This window comes from Capra hircus, chromosome 14 (genome assembly GCF_001704415.2).
Source record: "Capra hircus breed San Clemente chromosome 14, ASM170441v1, whole genome shotgun sequence".
Taxonomy (NCBI): Eukaryota; Metazoa; Chordata; class Mammalia; order Artiodactyla; family Bovidae; genus Capra; species Capra hircus.
Window position 1 is genome coordinate 81,288,751 of NC_030821.1, and position 21,257 is coordinate 81,310,007.

Below are 21,257 nucleotides of genomic sequence, written 5' to 3' on the forward strand. Positions count from 1 at the left end.
GAGGGGGGAGGGGGGCAGTGTGAAGTCCCCCCACAGGCAGGCCTGGGTGGGGCAGGGGAGCGACATTGAAAACCCACCCCAGACCAAGGCAGTGGGGGCCAGGGAGGGGCTGGGGTCAGGAGTCAGGGGAGGCTGAGGCAAGGCCAGGAGCCCAGCTTGGCCTGCTGGCCTCAGCCATGTCCTCTCAGTGACTGGGGACCGGTGCTGCCCGGTGTATTTGGGGTGGGGGTCAGCGCGCCTCTGCCCCCAGCTGCTCAGCAGCAACGTGGTGAACGACCTGATGCTCCTGGAGTCGCTGCTGGACAACCTGATGGCACGGCAGAAGGACACGAGCGCCCGCGTACGGAGGCTGGTGCTCCGCGGCCTGGCCAACGTTGCCTTGGGCTCCCCAGATAAGGTGACTGTTGGGCAGCCCTCTAGGGCCCTGCTCCTGGGCAAGGGAGGGAGAGCAGAGCCACAGCTGGTGAGGAGACTCGGGGAGACCCAGCAGCCACAGGCTCGGAGGGTGGGCAGCTGGGCAGCTGGGTGTGGCATGGCCTGGGCACACAGGTGTGTATGGCCTCCCCAGGTACGGACCCACGGCCCCCAACTCCTGACGGCCATGATTGGTGGGCTGGATGACGGGGACGACCCACACAGCCTGGTGGCGCTGGAGGCCATGGTGGGCCTGGCAAGGCTGATGGACCTGGTGGACGCCTGGGACCTGCGTGCGGTGCTGCTGCACATTGCTGTCCGCATCCGGCCCTTCTTTGACAGTGTAGGCCCCCCGCCCCTGGCTGTTGCAGCCTGGTCCACTCTGCTTCTTGCTCCCACTTCACTGCCCTGCGGTTGCCCGGGAAGCTGGGCTGGGAGGGCATGGTGACACTCGCTGTTGCGCAGGAAAGGATGGAGTTCCGCTCAGCGTCCATCCGCCTCTTTGGGCACCTCAACAAGGCCTGCCGTGGGGACTGCGAGGATGTCTTTCTGGAGCAGGTTGTGGGCGGCCTGGCGCCCCTTCTGTTGCACCTGCAGGACCCCCAGGCCCCTGTGGTCGCGGTGAGCAGTGCGGGGGATGGGTAGGCCTGGCCAGCTCAGGGACTTGGGGCTCAGCGTGTGCCCTGCAGGCCTGCAGGTTCGCCTTGCGCATGTGCGGCCCCAACCTGGAGTGTGAGGAGCTGGCAGCTGTCTTCCAGAAGCACCTGCAGGAAGGCCGCGGCCTGCACTTTGGAGAGTTTCTCAATACCACCTGCAAGCACCTGGTGAGAGGTGGGGCCGGGTGGCGGGGCAGGGCTGGGCGGCGGGACAGGGCCAGCCTGACCGCCTCTCTGCAGATGCGCCACTTCCCCGACCTGCTGGGCCGCTTGCTGAGCACCAGTCTGTTCTACTTCAAGAGCAGCTGGGAGGATGTCCGTGCTGCTGCCCCCATGCTCACAGGTGAGGGTGCCCCGGGCAGCCTCCCCACACCAACCTGGCCCCTGACCTTGGTCCCACCCCTGGCCCCCAAGTCCCCCCACTGGCCCCTGACTGCGGCCCCACCCCCACAGGGTTCTTGGTGCTGCACGTGGAGGCTGAGCAGCGGCCACAGGTGGACCTGGAGCAGCTCCTCGCGGGTGAGCCCCAGTCCTGCCAACCCTGCCCCACACAGCCAGGAACCCAGAGGGCCCCCGCCCCCCCAACATGCTGGGCTGCACTGACCCTGTGGGCACCAGGGGGGACTAAGTGATTTTCCTGGATTTCAAGGATTTTTTCCCTGTCACTGGTGACCTCATCGTCTCTAGTAATTCACGGAAACTTCTTAACTGTTCCAAAAGAGCTTAAAAAACACTAAAAAAGGAAAAACTATCTTTCCGTTGGCTCCTGAGCCCTCCCGGCAGAGGCCTGTCTTAGGAGGGCGGTGGGCGGGTGGCCCCACGCACAGGGTGGGGTGTCAGCCTCAGGGTCCTGGCCCCCAGGCTCCGCGCGCCTGGAAAGGGGGGCAGCCTCAATCGCAGCTGTTAGCGGGGTGTGGGCGGGATCTTGGGCTCAGTCAGTTCTCCAAGGGCTGTGGCGGAGCCCCCAGCAGCGGCTCCTTGTCCCCCAGCGCTCCAGCTGCTGCTCAAGGACCCAGCCCCCGAGGTGCGTGCGAAGGCTGCAGAGACTCTGGGCCGCCTGGTGAAGTTCGCCTGAGTCTGCCCCAACACCCAATACCGGCCTGGCCAGCCTGAGGGTCCAAGACAAGGCCCTAAGGAGTCCCCTGCCCACAGGCAGAGTGGGGAAGCCTTGGGCCCACACAGCAAGGGAGGGCTGGAACACAAGGGTGGTCAAGTCGCCAACCCCCGTCTTCCCAATAAAGCCATTTGCTGCTCGGCAGGTGACGTGGTGATGTGACCTGGCTTGTGGGCAGGCCAGCAGCCCCCTCCCCCGTTAGGAAGCTGACTCAAGGTTACCCAGCAAATTCCTGTATTGAGAGTCCAGGGCACACGTGCTGCCCACCCCCACCTGCCCCGCCCCAGAAGCAGGGCGTCTAAGTGAAGAGGCGGAGAGTGCCATCAGCTCCAGAGGAGAAGACCCAAGGCTGGGTGGGGTGGAAGGCCACGTCGAGCACCCCCAGGTCTCTGGTTAGGGCATGCCCCTTGAGCACCTTCACGGGCACCAGCAGTGGGTTCTGCAGCAGGTCACTGTGGGGGAGAGAGAGACTCAGGACCTGGCCGGAACCGTCCCCAAGGGGCACGCGCGGGGAGGCGGGGGCATTGACACTCACTTGTACACCATCCCGTGGCAGACGATGACACTGCCATCGTCGGAGCCAGACGCGAAGAGTGGATACCGGGGGTGGAAGGCCACAGCCCGGAGGGCCTTCTTGTGATGCCTGGGGTGGGGAGAACCAGGCTCGGTGAGGCAGGGGTCGGGGCAAGAAGCGACTGGTCACCCACCAGCATCTCACCTTAGCACTCTGTATGGCTTGGTGGAGAGGTCCATGTCAAACCACACAAGCTTGCTGTCATAGCTGCCGCAGATGACGTTGTCACCTGGGGGCAAATTTGGTGGTGGGGACTTGGTGGCCCTCCAAGTGCCACCCCCCGACCAAGACACCCCCTTACCTGCCGGGTGCACCGCCAGGCTAGACACCCACTTGCAGTTGGGCATCAGCTTTTTTGTGAGCTCCTGGCGCAGCAGGTGGTAAAGGCGGACGCAGCGCTGGGAAGCCACGAGCAGGAAGGGCCGCGTGGGGTGGAAGGCTACGCGCTGCACCTGGCCATGGCTGCGGCGGAAGGGGCTCTGGCTGCGGCGCCGGCTCAGCTGGTGGATCAGCACCTGGGTGTGCCCCGGAGTGGCCAGCACCACGGCCAGGTAGTCCCCGCGCCCGTGCCAGGCCACCTGCGCTACTGGCTGCAGGGAGGTGAGGCTGGGTGAGATGCGGCCCCTCCCCGGGGCTCTGCCCTCTGCCCCGCACCCCGCCTACCTTCCCATGGTGGATGCGCAGCCGCAGGCCGCCCTGGCGCTCCTCTTGGGAGGCTTCCAGCCAGTGCGCAGGCTGTGAGGTGGGCTCCAGGGGAGGGGTGAAGGCGCTCAGCAGCTGGTCCGTGCTGCCCACCACCAGCCGGTCCCCCAGGGCTGGGTTCAGCAGCAGCACCGTGTCCTCCCTACAGTCAGAGTCAGATGGAGGTCCTCAGGCATAGGTCTGTCCCCCAACCCGACCCCGGGCACCCTGGGCCTCACGCACACTGCCACGGCCACCAGGCAGATGGTGGGGTGAGGGTTCCAGGCGACACTCTTCACCACACCATCCACGGGCACAGTCCTTATGCAGCGGGCAGTGGCCACCTCCCAGAATCGCACTGAGCCATCATCTGAACCTGGACACACAGACAGGCCCTCAGTACCTGGCCCTCCAGGCCAGCCCACCCCACTCCCCCCGGGGAGCTGCCCCACTGCGCGCCCACCTGATGCCAGCCATTGGCCATCTGGGGAGACGCTGAGGCAGCGGACAAGGTCGTTGTGGCCCCTGTAGACCTGCAGAGAAAGGGCAAGGCAGTAAAGACCAGACCCTCGGAGGCCTTTGCTCCCCACAACCCACACTGTCTGCTCACCAGGGCCTGGCACGTGGGGAAAGGCTGCAGGTCCCGTGGCCGGGGCAGCTTGGGGATGAGGTCTTCAGGGTCCACATTCACCTGAGAAGAGGATGCAGGGTCAGCTGCACCCACCTCCACTCCCCGCCCCTGCCCGGGTGCCCCCGCATACCCTCATCTTGCGCTGCCGTGGACACAGGTAGAGGTCCAGGCAGCGCTCAAAGCGCTCCTGGATGAAGCGGCCATAAGCAGGCACGGCCCGCAGGCTCGGGAACCGGCGCGGCAAGAAGCTGAGCTTCCTCTCCTCAGGCTCCTGCTGCTCCCAGGCCAGGCGCTGTGGAGGCAGGAGTGAGCCAGGAGCCAGGCCAGGCCAGGGGCCAGCCCAGACCCCACCGTGCACCAGGCCCACCTCCTCCTCGCTGGGCAGGTACTCGGGAGGCGGGTTGTAGGACTCCGAGTGGCCGGGCAGGGCCAGCTTGGGAGCAGGCACGTGCATCTTATGGCGACCCAGCACCGCGTTGGGGTCCTCCTGGGCCCACAGGTCGTAGAAGTTGGGACTCTGGTCCCGAGGCCGGCGAGGCTGGATCCAGCCCATCTTGATGGCATGCACCATGCGGGAGACCTGCAGAGACGGCGGGGTGAGGGGGGCCGGGGCAGGGGTGGGGCGGGCAGGCGCGCCCCCAGGATGGCCCACACCCACCTTCTCCTTCTCCACCAGGGAAGGTATGAAGCTGCGCTTGTCTGCAGGCCGGTTGGTCACTGGGTGGATCATGAGGTCCCCACTGAAGAAGTCCACAGCTGGCTGGGGGCAAGCAGAGGAGGGTGGGCCTGGGCCCTGCAGGTGTCCCCAACCCCAGGGCCAGCAGCTGCCGCCTACCTCGTAGGGATCGAAGCTCACATCCCCGAACTGGCCCCTCTGCAGCCGCTGCACCAGGGCCACCTGCTCATCCGTCAGCCGCATGCTGTGTCCCGTCATCCGGTCCCGCACAGTGCGCCTGGAGGGATCCAGTCAAGAGCCCAGGCCCTGGCCCCGCCCCGCAGGCCCACCCCGCCCACCCACAGGCTCCGCCCCACGCCCACCCACCAGTAGTCAGGGTCGTCCATCTTGTCCAGAAACTGGTCCAGCTCGTCCCGGGTGCGCAGGGGCTTATAAATGCGCCGGCCGTCCAGGTCGTAGCCCACATGGGGAAAGTCATCGTACCACTCCAAGGGCACATTGCCCACCGTGTTCCGGATGTCCTGGGGCAGGAGGCCTGCGAGTAAGCAGCAGATACCCACCGTGCCCACCCCTCCCTCCAAGCCCCTCAGAAAGACACAGGCCAGGAAGGGGAAAGGCAGAGCAAAGGGGCTGGCCTCCAGGCTGCAGGAGCAGCACCCAGGCACCCTGACTTGAGCTTCTCCCCGGGGTGTGACGTGGCAGGACGGCCAGCACTATCCGCCCCCCCACCCAGACCCTCAGAGGCGCCGGAGCTGTACCTTCACATTTTCCACTGAAGTGGTGCCAACCCCAGAGCCTCCCCTCTGGATTCCTTGGCCAGGGGTCTGGGCAGCCACAGGCAAGGGTGACCTCATCGCCCGTGGGCTCCCTCCCCTGGCTGGGGCCTTAGGCAAAACTGGGTAGCCATGGGCAGGGACTCAGGGAAGACCCCACCAGTCCACTCCAAGAGGAGACAAAGTCCACTGCACTGAGCCCGGCACACTTTCAGGGGCTCCCCCAGCCTCCCACCCCTGCCCCCACCCCACTCTCAGTGGGCAGAGCAGTCACATTCCTGGACACACATTCCTGGTCGAGGCCCCTGCCAGCCGCCACCCTCCCTCCACCCAGTGCGGAGACTGCTGCCCAGGCGGCCGCTTCCTGCAACAGTAGCCACAGGGGGAGGGGCCCAGATGAGACTGAACAGCCGGCAACCTGGGAACCTCGACAGGACAGGACCCTCTGGGCATGGCCCCTCTGCACCTGCCCAGCCCCCAGCCTGCTGACCTGAGTCCTCCCCGCTCGCCCTCCTCCAGATGTGCCCAGGTCCCTGCCCACTGCTGGGAATGCCCATCCTCCTGTGCTCCCCAAGTCCACACAGCCATCCCTGGACTGTACAGACGCAGGGGGCCCAGAAAAGACCCATGGGGCATTTAGCAGGGGAACAGGGTGTGGGTGGGGGGTTCTCCAGGCAGGAGTGCAGGCAGGAGCCAGACCTGGAGGGTGGTGCCTGGAGGGGCAGGTGCAGGAAAGACAGGCTGTGCCGTCAGGTGAGCCCCACGACAACCTAAGGGGGCAGCTGAGGGGGCCAGGGCTGGACTCCAGCTGCTCAGAGCGCCTCCGTGCCCTCTTTTGGGCACAGAAGGCCCAAGTGTACATGAGAGGGAGAGACAGACAGGGTGTGGCCAGGCGCTGGGGCCAGGGCATCTGGGTTAAGGCAGTCATGCCAAGTGAGAAGGCCGGGGTCACGGATCCTGCTTGACCCTCCCTCCTGCCCCCTGCTAAGAGGGAGAAGGGGGGGCAGCAGGACCTCGCACCTCTCGGAGAGGCGCCCACTCTCCCTACCCCGCAAAGACAGCAGGATGCTCCAGGCCCCTTCACCACTGCGCGAGAAGGCAGAGGGACGGAGGGCCCCTGCTCCAAGCGGCCTCCAGGGGCTGGGAGGCGGGGAGGAGGGCGGGCCGGCGCGGGGGAGGGGCCGCCGCGGCTATAAAGGCCCGGCCCGCGGCCCCGCTCCAGCCCGGGACGCACACGTGCGCGCGGCGCAGCCGCCACCGCGGGAGCCCCGAGACCCGCGTGCCCCTGGGCCGGGCGGCAGTGGCGGCGGCATGTGCGGCGCGCGACGGAGCTGACGGCGGCCGCCGGCCCCATGTCCTTCGCAATGCTGCGTTCGGCGCCGCCCGGCCGCTACCTGTACCCTGAAGTGAGCCCGCTGTCGGAGGACGAGGACCGAGGCAGCGAGAGCTCGGGTTCAGACGAGAAACCCTGCCGTGTGCACGCAGCGCGCTGCGGCCTCCAGGGCGCCCGGAGACGGGCCGGGGGCCGGCGGGCGGGGGGCAGTGGCCTGGGGCCCGGAGGGCGGCCGGGCCGTGAGCCCCGGCAGCGGCACACAGCGAACGCGCGGGAGCGGGACCGCACCAACAGCGTGAACACGGCTTTCACCGCGCTACGCACGCTCATCCCCACCGAGCCCGCTGACCGCAAGCTCTCCAAGATCGAGACCCTGCGCCTGGCCTCCAGCTATATCTCGCACCTGGGCAACGTGCTGCTGGTGGGCGAGGCCTGCGGCGACGGGCAGCCCTGCCACTCGGGGCCCGCCTTCTTCCACGCATCGCGTGCCGGCAGCCCCCCGCCTCCCCCACCCCCCGCCCGTGACGGCGAGAACGCCCAGCCCAAACAGATCTGCACCTTCTGCCTCAGCAACCAGAGAAAGTTGGTGAGTGTTGCCCGCGGGGTGTCCACGGAAAGGGAGGCTAGGAGGATGGGGTGTCCCCTACCTCCAAACCACCCCTGCAGCCCACACCTGCTGGGCAGAGAGGGCAGGGCCAGAAGCAGGCAGAACCCCCAGCAGCACCTGTGACACCCGCAGCCCCAGGTCCAGGGAGAGAGAAGACGAGGAGGGCCCAGCCTGAACCAGCGGGTCCCCAGGACAGGCTCCTGTGGGGACAGAGAGGGAAGAGGCCCAGGCAGGACCTGCACCAACGAGGAAGAAGCTAGGGGACCAGACCAGGGTTGATCAAGCAACTCTGGCCACCTACCCTGCCATCAAGGGAAGGGGACTTGGGGGCAGTGAGGAAATCCTGCTGGGGTCTGCTTGCTCTACCAGTGGCCTAAGGCTTACTGGGCACCTGCCTGCCTTCCCTGGACCCAGCTGCCCACTGATGCCAGTGTGGCTGTGGGATCCACTGGCAGGAGGCTGGCAGGAGACTCAGGGGCTGGGGGAGAGGGCCCCGCTGCCGGAGACGCTGGCCGGCTCTGATTTACGGCGCCTGCTGCGCGTGGTGGCACCGGAAGAGCAGGGTGAGCAGGGAGAAAATACGGCGCGGCTCTCCCCAATCCCCATTTCCTCTCCAGACAGCACGCGTGAGCTCCTGGGGCCTGAACATCTGGGAGATTTAATTTTACAATTTCGGCTATGCAGCAGCGCACTCTCCTCCCCAAACTGCTTGGGGAAGCCGGGGTGAGCGTGGAAGGGGGGTGCTTTCAGCGCACCCCGTGGGGAAGTCCAGAGGCACAGGCTGGCGCTGGCCTCCGCTTGGGCCCTGACACTGCCCTCCCCTCCACAGAGCAAGGACCGGGACAGAAAGACGGCGATCCGGAGTTAGAGGCGACGCCGGGCCATCCGCGGAGAGCCCCAGACCTGACTCAGGCACAGGCCTCGCTGAGGGCACCCCCAGGCCCACCCGGCCCTGGCTGCGAGTGGGGCTGATGGACAGACAGGCGGTGGGACGCGCGGCCGCCGCAGCACTTGCCCAGCCCCACTGGAACTTTCCGTGCTGGCTCGCTACATGGCTCTCCTCTGGCCACTATGTGCTAGCATTCTGTGTCTTTGATATGATAATATAAAGTCTGGAAATTTTGTATAATTAAAAACAAAACAGTATCTTCCAAACGCAGATGCACGCTGTCCTCTGGAGCAGCCCAGAACCAGCCCTGAGCAGAGCTGAGCCCACACTCCTGCCCTCAGGGCTGTGGTTGTTCGTGTCCCAGCCACCCTGGGCCAAGGCGCCTGGTTCCTGGGGAAAGCCCCCACTTTCCAGGGCTCAGGGTCAGCCCCCGCTGCCAGGGAACTGCGGTACGGGGTCTGGAGACCAGCGAGGGGAGAGGGCGAGGAAAGACGACAGCCCCCACGCACTTGGCAAGGGACAAAGCGGGACAGGCCGAAGCCAGGGAGCACTCCCTCCCCACCCCCGCTCCAAGGGCTACTAGGGGTCCGGGTGCCCTGCAGGCAAGGGCAGTGCGTGCAGCGTGCAACATGCTGGTCTCCTGGGCCTTGGCACCTCAGCCCCTGCCCGCAGAGCCCCAGGAAGTGGGGGGCGGGGCACTGTCTGGCAGAAGGAGCTCCCAGTCTGTGCAGGCCTGAGGGTGTGGACCAGGTGGCAGGTGCCCACCCTGGGCTGCCCTGGCCCCAGAAGTCCTGCTCAAGGCGGAGGACCCCGGCCGCCCGCCCCTGCACCCACCCAGCTAACCCGAAGGCCCCACCTGCCCATGAGGAGGGCAGTTCAGGCCTCTTGGAGCTGTGCACAGCTGGCTGACCATTAAAATCTTGCAGGTGACAATTACGGCTTAGTGGTGTAAGCTCACAGGCACAGCAGAGAAGCAAGCTGGGGGCAGTGCCTTGTGGCACCCCCCCACACTGGCCAGCAGCCTGACTTCCGGCAGCCGGGCTGAGAGTGCCAGGGGCCGACCCGGGGCCCCAGGAGAGGCCAGGTGCTGAGGCCCACGTGGGCACCCCAACAGGGCAGGCCCAGAGCTGCCCCCTCCTCTTAACAGACAGGCTCCAGGGAACCAAGAAGCAGGAAGCAGTGGTGTAATTTTGGAGGAAATTCTCAAAGCCAGAGCCATTAAGGGTTGGGGGGGGCTATGTCCAATCTGATAGAAATATAACAGGATAAAAAGTCACAACGGCAGGTTCCACTCAGAGAGAAACCCAACCCCAAATTTCCTCTCCTTAATCCTGCAGGAGCCTACAGCTGGCCAGCAGGAGGGGGAGAGGGCACGCTCGGTCACTGCAGAAGCCCCCCGCCCCCGCCTGCCTAGAGAGCCAGGACTCTCAGGCAGAACGTGGGGGTCCCGCTAAGGGCCGAGAAAGGTACCTCTTCTTCTCCTGGGCACTGAAGACACTTGGAGAACCGACCTGGGAAGGGTGCCCCCGAGGGCCTCCAAGCTTGCCGCCCCTGCTCCACTGGGCACCAGCAGTCCTGTGGGGACAGTCTGGGGCCTACCTGTGCTCAACCACCCACCTGGCCCATGCATACCTGGGCTGGGTGAGAGCCCAGACCCCCTCACAGATCCTCCAGAGACGACAAACAGGTAGTCAGGCATAGTCAGGTGCCCACCTCACAGCTGGGCATATGGGGGAGGGGTGGGAAGCATGCTTCGCACAAAGGTGGGGGTGGGCACGGGGGACTCCCCATGGAGCCCAAGGACAGGCAGGGTGAGGCTGGAGGGTGTCTCGGGGGTGCCAAGTCAGTAGGAGAGGACAGGCCGCTGGGACAGTCCCTGGGGGGAGCAGGTCCTGGCACAGGACGTGCAGCCAGGCCCTCAGCTGCCGGGCCTGGGACTCGACAGCGGCTGCAGCTTGGCCGGCCTCAGGCCTGGGCAGTGGGCCCGGTCGCTCCCTGAGCTGCACCGGTAGCAGCAGAGGCCGAGGGCCTGGCCCGCCAGCCAGCGGGAGAGGAGGGGCGGGGGCGGGGAGGAGCACGCCGTCACCCTCCACCGCTCCAGAAATTCAAACCAGACTGGGGGTGGTGGGCCGGCCGAGCCCCAGCGGGCGCGAGTCCACTCGGCCGTCCACTCCAGCAGCCAGGCCCCCCGTGCGCCAGAGCCCTACTCCCTGCCCAGGACCCAGCGCCCCACGCGTGCCCCGGGCGGCAGCGTGAAAAGAGGGCACGGCCCGCACCCTCGGCCAGCAGCCACTCCTGAGGCCAAGCAGGCCTGGAAACGCTCCGATGGCCGTCAGGGCCAGGCTGTCAGCTCCCTGTCCCCAGCCCGGGGAACGAGCTGCTGGCGGTACCACGTGACCCGTCACCAGGCCGCCCGCCCTGGGCTGGCCCGCCCCCACCCTGCACAGCACCTGCGCCTGCCAGGAAGCACATGTGACCCCACGGGGGCCGCGCCCGCCGACCCCTCTAGGGCCCAGACGCCCGGCCTGCACTCTCCAGGGAGCGGGGAGGGGGACACGGACGCATCCGTGCGGCGCCCCGCCCCCGGCAGCTCCGGACACCCGCGGCCACCGCTGATGTGTCGGCTGGGATTTTTCCGCTCTCGAAGAGCCCCCTCCCCCTCCCCTTCCCCCTCCCCAAAGTGGCTGCAGCTGTCAGGACCGCAGATTGGAACTGCAGGTACGGCGCTGGCCCGCTGCCCGCCTCCCTCCCGTGTCTGTCTGAGGGAGAGGAAGCCGGCCCACCTCTGGAATCCTTCACTCTCTCCTCGTTCGCCTCTCCCACCTGTCCCCCGGGAGTGCGGGGTCAGCCGCCCTCACTCTGGCGCGCTCTTCCCCTTGCCCCGCTCCGATTACAATGCCGGCAGTGTTCCCTCCACTCCCCCCCTTACCGCGAAGCGCCCTCTGTGGTGGGGGGTGGCCCGGCCGAGTGCCCCAGGCCACCTGCTGCAGCTGGACCTTCACAAGATGCCCACATGAGGAGCCCTGGGCGACAGCCCTGAGGCCGAAGGCCAGGTCCCTCTGGCCTCCTCCAGTCCCAAAGGCCAAAGCCAGCAGAGGGGCCGCGTAGGGCTTGGCTGAGTGGAGCCCACCCGCTGTACCGTGGGGGTGGGGGCGCCGGGAACTCGGACTTGGAGACCCCTTCCCAAACCTCCCCGGTCAGACTGCCCCTGCTGCACATGATCCTCACAGAAGCGCTCCCAGCCAAGCCCACTGCTGAACCTCTGGACACGTGTGGGCCTCGGGACCCTCCGACCCACTCCTTGGCCCCTATCGTGCCTCAGGGCTGTTGAAGGGCAAAGAAGCAAGTCTGCCCCCACCAAGGGTCCCAGGGGTGGGGGAAGGCCCCTTGCTCCTGGGTCCTCAGATACCCAAAACACCCCCACCCGCTCCGTCGTCCAGGGAGCGTGGGCGTCCCCACGTGCAGCCAGCATCGGTAGCTCCTAGAAACGCCTCAGATCGCTGGAAACGGGCATGGCCCCCACAGAGTGCCAAACGCCCATACTGAGCCCCATGATACTGCGGCCACCTCCAAGATCCCACTGTGGGGACTTGCCCAGAGCCTCCAGCGCCAGCCCCACCTGGGCCCCACTCCGCAGCCAGGCCGTCAACCACCTTTCAGACAGGACTTGCCCCCCATACACCTGGCTGCCAGGCCCCAGCTCCCGGGGCCACGCCTCCAGTCTAAGGGCAACCCCACACCCCTGTGTCCCTGCAGGGACCCCCAGCTTGGGCTCCTGCCACCCAGAAAACTGGCTCCCGATGGGCACATGGCAGGCCAGGCCTCTATCGCCCACGTACCCAGGCCAGAGAAGGGTGCGCTCTGAAGGCGCCCCACCCTCACCTGCCCTGCCCCGCCCCCCCAGGGGAACCCTGTCTCCTGACCGGGACCACTGGACCCAGGTGGCTGGTCTTGGAGGGAGTAGGGCACCCCGCACACCGATCACAGCGGGCCTGGCTCAGAGGTGGCACTTGGCAAAGGGACCCGGGGCACCCCGAGGTCACGGCCACCACACCCACCCCGCAAGGCCACCTGCGAGGCCCCGGGCCACAGGCTCCTCTCAGGCGAGGCGGTGGGGATACTGCAGGGGCAGCCGGAGCCCAGTCGTGGGGGTAGGGGCGGCCAGGGAGGCCGGCAGCCCACGAGGCCCAGCAGAGCCGAGAGGCACGCTCTGCACAACAGCTCGAAACCCGAGCCGCCACCGCGCCGCCAGCAGCGAGCGCGCCGAGCGCCGCGCCGGGGCGGGCCCAGCGATGCTGCTGCCGCTCGGTAGCGGGAGGCCGTCAGCGGCGCCTGCGGGAGAGCGGAGGGGGCCGCCCGCCGCCCGTGCTCTCGGCCTGCCCCCCCAGCCTCAGTTTCTCCGGCTTTTCCCAGGCTGGAGCCTTCTCCCAGGCTGGAGCCGGGACCGCCTGCGAGGGCCCCCCCCGCCCCCCGCCCCGGCCCCCGCCCCGGCCCCCGCCCCCGCCCCCGCCCCCGCCCCCTGCGGCCGGATGAGATCACGTCTGTGGGGGAGGGGCGCGGGCGGATGGGGGAAGGGCTCCCCCACTCGCGGCCGCAAAGACCCTCGCCAGGCTGGCGGCTCGGCCAGAGGCCGCAGGCCAGGCGCTGCCCAGGGTGAGAACCGGGAGGATGGCACCGTCAAGGCCGAGCTAGGACGCAGGACACGGGTGTCCCGCCGAGAAGGGGAACCCTCACTTCACCGGCCAGTGCCCCAGGGCACGGGACCCCAAAGCTGGGCCCAGCAAAGGCCAGCAGTCAGAGCACCTAGAAGCCCCAGGGTCCCCCAGCCCAGGCCTTAAGTTCAGACAAGGCCCGGGGAAGAGGAGGCCAGGCACTGCCACCCCTCAGGTCCTCCCCCAGGAACACACCTTGTCCGGAGGCCCTCACCCACTGCTGGAGGCCAGCCAGGGCCGGAGTGGGGTCCTGGCACCATGGACCACCTCCAAGGATGCTGCAGAGAAGGAGCTGCCCGACACCCCACGACCAATGTTCTGGGGCTACGGGCCCTCACAGGTGCCAACCAGAGCCCGGGGTGGGGGTCCCTGCACCCCTCCTGTGCTCTCGCCACCCCAGCCTCCCAAGCCTCTTCCTGAAGCCCACCCTGCAGAGACGCCGTGATGGGGTGGGGGGCACTTCTCAGGGAGGAGAGCCTCAGCCAGGCCAGCCTACCCTGAGAGCCAAGCCCTGCCGCCCCCTAGGCCAAGGCCGGCTGCACTGGCAGAAGCCGGCTCCTGCTGTCACTCAGGCCCACATATGGGATAGTCATCGCCGGAGGAAGCGGCCCACCCCCCAGCCCCCGCGGCGGCTCCAGAATGGGGCAGGCCAGGAGGAGCACCTCCCCGCGGGCGGGCCGAAGCCCCTCCCCCGGCCTCTGCACTCCATTTACAATCATCATCGATTTCTCAAAATACCGAATATAAAAAAGTAGCCGACAGGATGTGGCTGCCGACAGCCAGAGCCCCTGGGAGGGGGAGACAGGCCGGGAGCTGTGCTGCACGGCCCCCCTTCGCGGAGTGCGCCCGCTGCTCCGGCCAGGAAACCAATTTATTTTGTTTTGTCTCTGTTCTCTGAACGCACAGAGACTGGATCGGGCGGGCGGCCAAGGCTCCTGCAGCCGCTGCCAAAAGAGCGGAGGATGGGGGTAGAAGCCGTGCAGGGGAGGGGGCGCGTGTCTCCCGGCCGGGGACAGCCCCTGACAGGCAGCAGGAAGAGCTGCTAGGGGTGGGGACCACGGTCTCTGCAGGTCCCCCAACCCAAGGAGGCTCACATCCGGGGGGCTGATGCCAGGGCACTGGGCAGAGGGGCCTCAGGCCCCACTCCCCAGGGGGCAGGGACACACCAGTGAGGGGGTGGGCAGGGGAGCACCCATCACCTCCAGCAGGGAGCCCCTGAGCCTCAGACCCCCCAAGAGCCCATGGGCAGCCCTGGGCAGCCGAGTCGCAGCCACCTCTGGCCAGATGGGGCACCCCAGCCTGTCAGCAGGCTTTCCCCATGAGACGTAAACCGGGAGGACCAGATTCACCCAGGACCGTGGCAGCCGGGCCTCTGGGACACCGGGGAGGAGGGAGCAGAGCACGGGGCACCCGCCTCCTGTCCCTGGGGTCCAGCGCGGATGCTGGTCGGGCCTGACCCCCACCCCCACCTCCACCTGGGCGACAGCGCAGGGTGGCTGCTGGGGGAGGCCTGTCCACGCCCACCCGGAGTGGAAGCACAGCCCCCACAGAAGATGCGGTGCCTCCTGCCTGCCAGAGGCACCCCCACAGCCTAGGGCCAGGACATGGGCACGGGGTGGCCGCACCGCGCCCAGCTGCCCTGCCCGCGATGACACACACACTCCTGCAGTCATGTGTCCCCGACCCTGAAACTGCTCTTCCAGACAAGCTTGGGGCCACGCCAGGACGCCCACTCAGGCCCTGCGGTGGCCACACAGCCCACCCTGCAAGGGGGCAGCTGTGGCCCAGCCTACCTCCTCATCGGAGCTGTCCTCTGCATACTCGTTCTCGCCCTGCACGTTTGCCACCTCAGTCCGCGAGCAGGGGGTCCTGGCCTGGGAAGGGAAGGGGGGGGGAGGTTACTTCAGGACCCGGGGCAGACTGTGGGCCAGGGCACCCTGCCCCTCCTGCCCACACTGGGGCCAAGGTCCTGCACCGCAATCTCTAAGCAGCTCTGACCTGGTCCCACTGCCAGGAAACGAGTGTGGATACCCCCAATCTAAGTGGGTCTCTTGGAGAGGGGGGTTCCACCCAGGGTAAGCCTCTGTCAAGGGCCATCACAATATCCAAGCTCAGAGGGAAGACCCCAGGGAGGGGCTGACATCAGGTGAGCCACCCCCACACCCCTTAAGGAAAAAAACAGCTGCAGGGCTCCTGGCTCAAAGGCCCAGCTGAGCCCAGAGCCAGCCCGGGGTCAGAGGACAAAGCAGGGGTGGCCTCTTGGCAGCAACAGATAAAGGCTGGGGTCACCCCCAACTGGGCCAGTCCATCCAGGGGAGGCCAAGCTCTCGATGTCAGCCACCAGCACAGGGGCCACGCCGGCCCATCATAGGGCCAGACCCTCAGCCTGAGGGCACGTTCAGCCCAGCTGGCCAAGGGCCCGGAGAGGCACCCACACCCTCGGAGCACTGGGAGGACTGGCCCCGGGCTGACACCGCCCACCAGGCCAGTGAGTGGGTGCCACTGGGCACTGACACCCCAACCTGGAAAACAGATCCTCCCCTGGCGGGGTGGGAATCTGGTGTACCGGAACTGGGACTGATGGGGAAAACAGCCCGTATCTCCCCCCGCCCCGCGGGGGCAGTAAAGCGTCGGGAGCAGGAGCCCCGCTCCCCTGCCCGGGCAGGAGCCAGAATCCGCCTAGCAGCTCTTCCTCCCGCCCGCCAGCTTCTCCCTCCGTGTGAGGAGGCTGGGACAGTAAGTTTTTTTCCAGGCCAGGAAAAGGCGAGATTCGGTTTCCACGTCTCTCCCACCCTTGCTCCCCAGGCTGTGCGCTGCGGGAGCCCTGCCCGCTGAAAGTGGGTCAGCCCTACCAGGCGGGCGGCCCTCAGGGAGGGGGCACAGGGGCCAGCCCAGCCCAAGCTCCCCACCCACCCTGCCTGGAGCATCCAGCGGACACACCTGCCAAGGGCCCAGGCCGGGAAGACCCTGCGCGGAGCTGCTGTGAGTCTCCGAGACCCTGAGGCCAGCCCGCGGCCACCAGGACCCGCGTGGGCCACCCTGCTCTGGACCCCGGCCGCTCAGGCCCCGGGGGGCCTGCACCACCTGCACCACAGGCCACGGTCCCGGGCCCTGGCAGGAACCACAAGCATGGCAGTCCCAGTGCCATCCAGAGCCAGACACGGGCAGGCGCTCGGCCGGGGGGACACCCAGCAGTGGGGCTCCGGGCTCCTGCCATAGCTGCCGGCAAGGGCCTGCTCAGGGTACCGGACAGCCGCTCTCCAGAGGCGCCGGCAGTGCCACCGGCCGCCGCCAGGGGGCAGCCGCAACGCGGGGCCCAGCGGTGCGGGAACCAGGCCGACTGTGCACCTGCAGCCCTCCAAAGCCTGGAGACAGGGGGGCGGCCAGCGTCCTCTTCCTCCTCTTCCTCAAACGGTCCAGCCCTGGCCCCCACATCCTCAGACGCAGACACCAGATGGTGGGGTCTGCCCAGAGCCACTTGGCACACGAGCCACCCACACCCACCCCCAGACGGGCTCAAGGCCAGGTGTGGGTGCCCTGATGGGTCCACCTGGATGGCTGGGGGCCCGCGGGTGAGACCAGAGGGAAGTGAGGTTCTAAAGGCAAGTGTCTGAGCCAAGGGGGCCAGGTGACCACGACAGGCCTCTCCCGGGAGGGGCTGCAGCCTCGCACGGCTGAGGCGGTTTTTAACTTCGGCTACAAAGGTTTGAGTTTCTTCCTGAGGAAAGGCAGCGTCTGTGTGCTCCCACCCTGATGTGGGGGGCCAGCCCCGGGGGAGCAGCCCACAGTGGGGGTCTTAGGCGGGCTACTCTGCTGCCTAAGGGCACCCCTCTCGCTGCCCTCTGCACCAGGTTTTCACCAGGACTGCTGTGAGGAGCTGCCCTGCTGCGCGTGAGAGTCCCACGCAGGTCACCTCGCCTGGACCCCTAAATAGGACGCGTTAAGGCTCTGAGGGCAGAGCTACCACAGCTCTGGGGAGCACAGACGTTGACATGCTTCTGAGCAACTGAGGGGTGCCATGGGACCCCTCAAACCCACTCATGTCAACCCAGACTGACACCACCACCCTCCGCCTGAACTCTCATCACCAGAAACAACAGAGTCCATTGCTGGGCCAGGCAGGGCATAGCTCCCCCATGGGGGCCCCCGCCCCAAAGGGCCCTGTCTCAGGTGGCCTCACTAAGCAACCTGTGAGACATGGCCTACTCCCTCCCTAGGCACCAGACCCGCCTAGCACCCTGCCCCCTGCTTCTAGAAGAGTGCCTCCTGCCCAGGGGGTTGCAGTAAGCTCCTAAACTCCAGGCACAAACAGTTTGGGCAGAACTCAACGTAGGTTACCTAGGAAATGGTAATTCCTTACCATTCCTTGCCCAAGGTAATGGGCACCCTTAGTGAGTCTTTCGGAGAAGGCAATGGCACCCCACTCCAGTACTCTTGCCTAGAGAATCCCATGGATGGAGGAGCCTGGCAGGCTGCAGACCATGGGGTCGCTGAGAATCGGATACGACTTCACTTTCACTTTTCACTTTCATGCATTGGAGAAGGGAATGGCAACCCACTCCAGTGTTCTTGCCTGGAGAATCCCAGGGACGGGGGGAGTCTGGTGGGCTGCCGTCTATGGGGTCACACAGAGTCAGACACGACTGAAGTGACTTAGCAGCAGCAGTGAGTCTTTTGTTACATTCTTGAATGTGGCAAGAAGATTGAACCAATAGAAATGGGAACTTTTGTATGAAAGAGTATTCTGAAAACAAAATAGGAGAAAACCCACACAAGTGTTACTGAAAGGACCAACCAGACCAAACACAAGAAGTAGAAAAAAAGAGATCTAAACAAGCATGACAGGGAAAGAACAGCAGAAAGCACCTGATACGCTCCATGACAGGAGCCAAACGTCTCTCCTGACAGAGAAGCTGCCCAAGGTGCCCCCGAGTGCTGCTGGGAGCGCTGCTGGGGGTGCAGGGCAAGGCCAGGTGCGCGGGAGAGGCCAGGCCCAAGGAGGAGACAGGAGGGTGGGGCCAGGTGCAGGAGGGGAGCGGGGCCAGCGGAGGTGAGGTGTGGGGAGAGGCAGGCCGGTGGAGGATGCGCCAAAGATGAGGGTGAGGCCGGAGAGGCTTCCTGCTTCGAACGGCCCATGGCCCGCACACCTGGAACCCACAGAATCAGGGGACAGGGCTCCCCCGAAGAGTGACCCTTCCATCATGGAACTCTTAGTGGAAGAGAGAGAACAGGCTCCCTCCTGTGTCTGCCATTGGCCACCTTTGTCCCCAAGTAAGCGTCTGGACCCGGCACTTCCCACTCCAGGCAGAGGCCTGGAGAAGCACACTCCCAGCTGGGGCCCCTCGCCAGCCTGCATCCAGGTCTTTGACATCTCCCCGGCATGCCCCTGAACACCGCAGGGGCTGCCCCCAATCCTTAGCAAGGGACAGCAAAAGCCTCGAGACAAGCTGCAGCGATCCGTCCTGCCAAGGGTTGCGGAGAGTGCAGTGAGTGGAGCTGGTGAAACGCCACCCAGGAGCCACACTAAGGCGGGGCCGCTCAGGCAGCCCTGCTAAGAACTGGCGGAGAGGGCGGGGGGGTGGGAGTGGGCAAGTCACCTAAGTCCACACGTTGTCTAAACCACACCAAGGCCGTGGCTGTGGCCAGCATCACAGGAGCTCGAGGCTGCCATTCCAGAGCTGGGCCGCTCAGTGGAGGGGCTGGTGGCCGCCGGAGCGTCACCGCCACATGGATTCTGAAGCTGTGGGGTGGGGATGCTCCCTGCCGAGGCTGCACGAGGACCCACACGGGAGGGCCTCATGACACAGGGCGGCCACAGGCTGTGACAGGGGAAGGTGGTCAGCAGACCCTCCAGAGGGCCCTGAGCCAGAGAACAGCCCTTGTGGTGGGAAGGTTTCATAGGCGAGCAGCGCTGCATTGGCTTCGGGATGCGAGAAGCAGGCTAACGCAGAACACAACAGGGCTGTCACAGAGGCAAGACTGTCCAGCCATGAACTGCAGTCACCAGGAGAGTGAAGAGAGTGGACAGGAACACCTCCTCTCCCAAATGGTGCCGCTTGAAGATGTCACTCTTTGTCAAGGAGGCGGAGGAAGGGCCCACCTTAGGTCACTGCACAGAAATCCCACCTTGGGCTTCGCCCCGAGGAAGCCAGCTGACAGCTAAGTCTAGCAGGCAGCCTGAGACCCTGGAGAAGTAATGTCAGGGTTCCTGGGTTACCGTGAACAGAGCACAGGGCTCCTCGGCTCCAAGCGGCATTCTGCCCCGCCCTTACTGTGCCCAAGGGAGGAGGAAGGAGGCCCTGGGGTCCACGGAGTGGGAGAGATCAGTGCCGGGGGCCCTCAGAGAGCCCGATGCCCGGCAGGCGCTATCTTGGCCATGGTCATCTGGGGTGCGTAGAGCCCTCGGGAGACTCCTGGCTCACCCACCTGCTGCCCAGGGCTCCTGTCCATCCTGCTGCGCTGCTCGCTGGTCCCCGCCCCCTCCTCCTCCTCCGAGGCAGTGGCATCCTCAGTGCTGTCGCTGCCGGAATCTTCCAGGCCTGAAAACACACTCTCCTCGCTGTCGCTGTCGCTAAGGCCAGGATCACTGCCAAGCCTGCCGCTGGGAGCCGGAGCGCCGAGGAGAGAGGGCTGCAAGAGGCATGGCACTGATGACCCCAAGCCCACCCACCAGGCACCAAGCGCTGACCCACAGCCTGTGTGGCCAGCCTCCTCGGTCACGGCCCTCACGCCACAAGCCTCCAGCTCCACCAAAACCATCCACCCAACCCAGGCCTCCCTCACCACCCACTTCCACCGCCAGCAGGCCTCCTGCCCTTGGAGGAGACATTCAGTTAGAGTCTCACAAGAGAAGGACTTTCCAAGGAGCTCAATTCCCATCACATCACCTGCACCAGCTCTCCACCCTCCACGCCCGAAAGCCACATCTGGCATTCACATCTCCAGAGCTACCAGGGCACTGGAGTGGGGTCTGGGACAGGCAGAGAGGACCACAACCTGAGGCGCTTTTCCAGCCAGAAGAGGACTCTATCCAACCAGACAGGGACTGACAATTTATCAGTAAATTGTAAAGACTGGTTGAAGAGACGTAAAAATGATGCAAACTTTACTTAAAAGCAAGTGTTCTGGTTCACCATCCCATGGGATAGGACTAGAGCTTCCTCTGAGCAGAGGTCTGCTGACCAGACACCACCCAATCCCTAAGTTCACAAGACCCATGCACTTAGAGAGGGGAAACAAGAACTTACAGACTTTCAGCAAGCACTTACTTGAATGGAGAACCCTAGATTTCTGCTTTTTAATAGCTACTAATTCTCTCAGCTAACAGGAAAGCCTGCACTCACCAATTAGCAGCATTCAACTGAACTTCCACAGAAATAACTCTGATACACACTACTTCAACGCTTAGTAAGCTACACAATTACAACAGCAAATAAAAATGGCACAAATGGCTTGGGCACAAACACATATGGCTGCTGAGCCTGGTGCCCAGAATGCCTGCTAGCAGGAATGCAGCAGGATTGGTCAGGGTAAAGGGGCTGCCTGACAACCCAGCAACGAGGAGTGCTCCCTTCGGCAGGCGCGGCTGGACAATCTTTGGAGGGCTGATGACACCCCAAACCCAGCTGGGGTTCCGCTGCATGTCTGAATGGAATGGCTTTAGGTGCAGTTAAAAAAAGGATGCGGCCAATACAGCAGGCAAGGCCTTCCTATTCTCGTGCCCTTTTACAACGTATCCGACGTATCAGTAACCTACTAACATGCTCAAACCTCTTTAATGCAGGAACCACAATTCAAAGGGTTAGGGAGGCCACGCGCACGATGCCAGCCCCTCTTACTAGTTCGCTCCGGCCCACACTTCTCCAACCACACTACGGGAGCCCCCTGCCCAGGACGCCCCCACGAGGCCACCGCCAGCACAGAGCTGGTAAACCGCCTCCTCGCACTCCTGGGCCCTGCTCCCCGGCGCTGGCCGCCCCAGAGCCGCCATGTGCGGCCCAGCCGCGCCACCCCGTCCCGCTCGAGCAGCCCGTGGTCACCTCCTCCAGCTCCGGCTCCGGCTCCGGCGGCCGCTTCCCGGGCCGCGCCACTGTCGCCGCCGCCACTGCGCCACTCCCCGCGAAAGCCATGCTCCCTGACCGCCCGGACCCGCACCGCCACTTCCGGCAGCTAACAGACCGCGTGGGCCCGGGGGCGG

General features: G+C 65.7%; 3 protein-coding genes across 11 annotated transcripts in view; 2 read left to right on the forward strand and 1 right to left on the reverse strand.

Annotated features, from left to right (window-relative positions):
- Nucleotides 1–2,328, forward strand: part of MROH1 (maestro heat like repeat family member 1) — a 51,447-nt gene extending 49,119 nt beyond the window's left edge. For 5 of the 8 annotated variants that reach the window (XM_018058722.1, XM_018058717.1, XM_018058720.1 and 2 more), the window contains 6 exons: nt 251–757; nt 880–1,035; nt 1,104–1,238; nt 1,311–1,413; nt 1,524–1,589; nt 2,060–2,328. In XM_018058722.1, the coding sequence (XP_017914211.1) occupies nt 251–757; nt 880–1,035; nt 1,104–1,238; nt 1,311–1,413; nt 1,524–1,589; nt 2,060–2,145 (1,053 nt within the window). In that variant the 3' untranslated portion in view covers nt 2,146–2,328. Of the gene's footprint in view, nt 1–233; nt 758–879; nt 1,036–1,103; nt 1,239–1,310; nt 1,414–1,523; nt 1,590–2,059 lie in introns of those variants that run through there. The other 3 variants (XM_018058721.1, XM_018058724.1, XM_018058723.1) reach the window with 2 other exon arrangements.
- On the reverse strand, nt 2,408–21,256 carry BOP1 (block of proliferation 1). Its single transcript, XM_018058725.1, has 16 exons — nt 21,100–21,256; nt 19,487–19,690; nt 14,854–14,934; nt 5,113–5,267; nt 4,906–5,023; nt 4,729–4,830; nt 4,438–4,650; nt 4,201–4,362; nt 4,050–4,130; nt 3,903–3,972; nt 3,683–3,815; nt 3,422–3,602; nt 3,060–3,348; nt 2,903–2,987; nt 2,720–2,827; nt 2,408–2,636 (listed from the first exon to the last, which is right to left on the reverse strand). The coding sequence occupies exons 1-16, from the start codon at nt 21,187–21,189 to the stop codon at nt 2,483–2,485; spliced, it is 2,226 nt and encodes a 741-aa protein (XP_017914214.1). The 5' UTR covers nt 21,190–21,256; the 3' UTR covers nt 2,408–2,482.
- Nucleotides 6,755–10,758, forward strand: SCX (scleraxis bHLH transcription factor). Of its 2 annotated transcripts, none has more exons than XR_001919176.1 (2): nt 6,755–8,182; nt 8,289–8,329. XR_001919176.1 is itself a non-coding variant. In XM_018058726.1 (2 exons), exons 1-2 carry the CDS (start codon nt 6,872–6,874, stop codon nt 8,325–8,327), a joined length of 606 nt encoding a protein of 201 aa, XP_017914215.1. In that variant the 5' UTR covers nt 6,755–6,871; the 3' UTR covers nt 8,328–10,758. The 2 variants fall into 2 exon arrangements, 1 of the variants encoding a protein (XP_017914215.1); XM_018058726.1 differs by having other exon boundaries at nt 6,755–7,438; nt 8,289–10,758.

Bases quoted from the DNA above. Each gene is read 5' to 3' on its own strand.
- SCX (XM_018058726.1), top strand. From the start codon at position 6,872: ATGTCCTTCGCAATGCTGCGTTCGGCGCCGCCCGGCCGCTACCTGTAC. The intron at 7,439-8,288 runs GTGAGTGTTGCC...TCCCCTCCACAG, and splicing joins TCAGCAACCAGAGAAAGTTG to AGCAAGGACCGGGACAGAAA.
- BOP1 (XM_018058725.1), bottom strand. From the start codon at position 21,189: ATGGCTTTCGCGGGGAGTGGCGCAGTGGCGGCGGCGACAGTGGCGCGG. The intron at 4,131-4,200 runs GTATGCGGGGGC...TCCTCTTCTCAG, and splicing joins CACGGCAGCGCAAGATGAGG to GTGAATGTGGACCCTGAAGA. The intron at 2,828-2,902 runs GTGAGATGCTGG...TCCCCACCCCAG, and splicing joins AAGCCATACAGAGTGCTAAG to GCATCACAAGAAGGCCCTCC.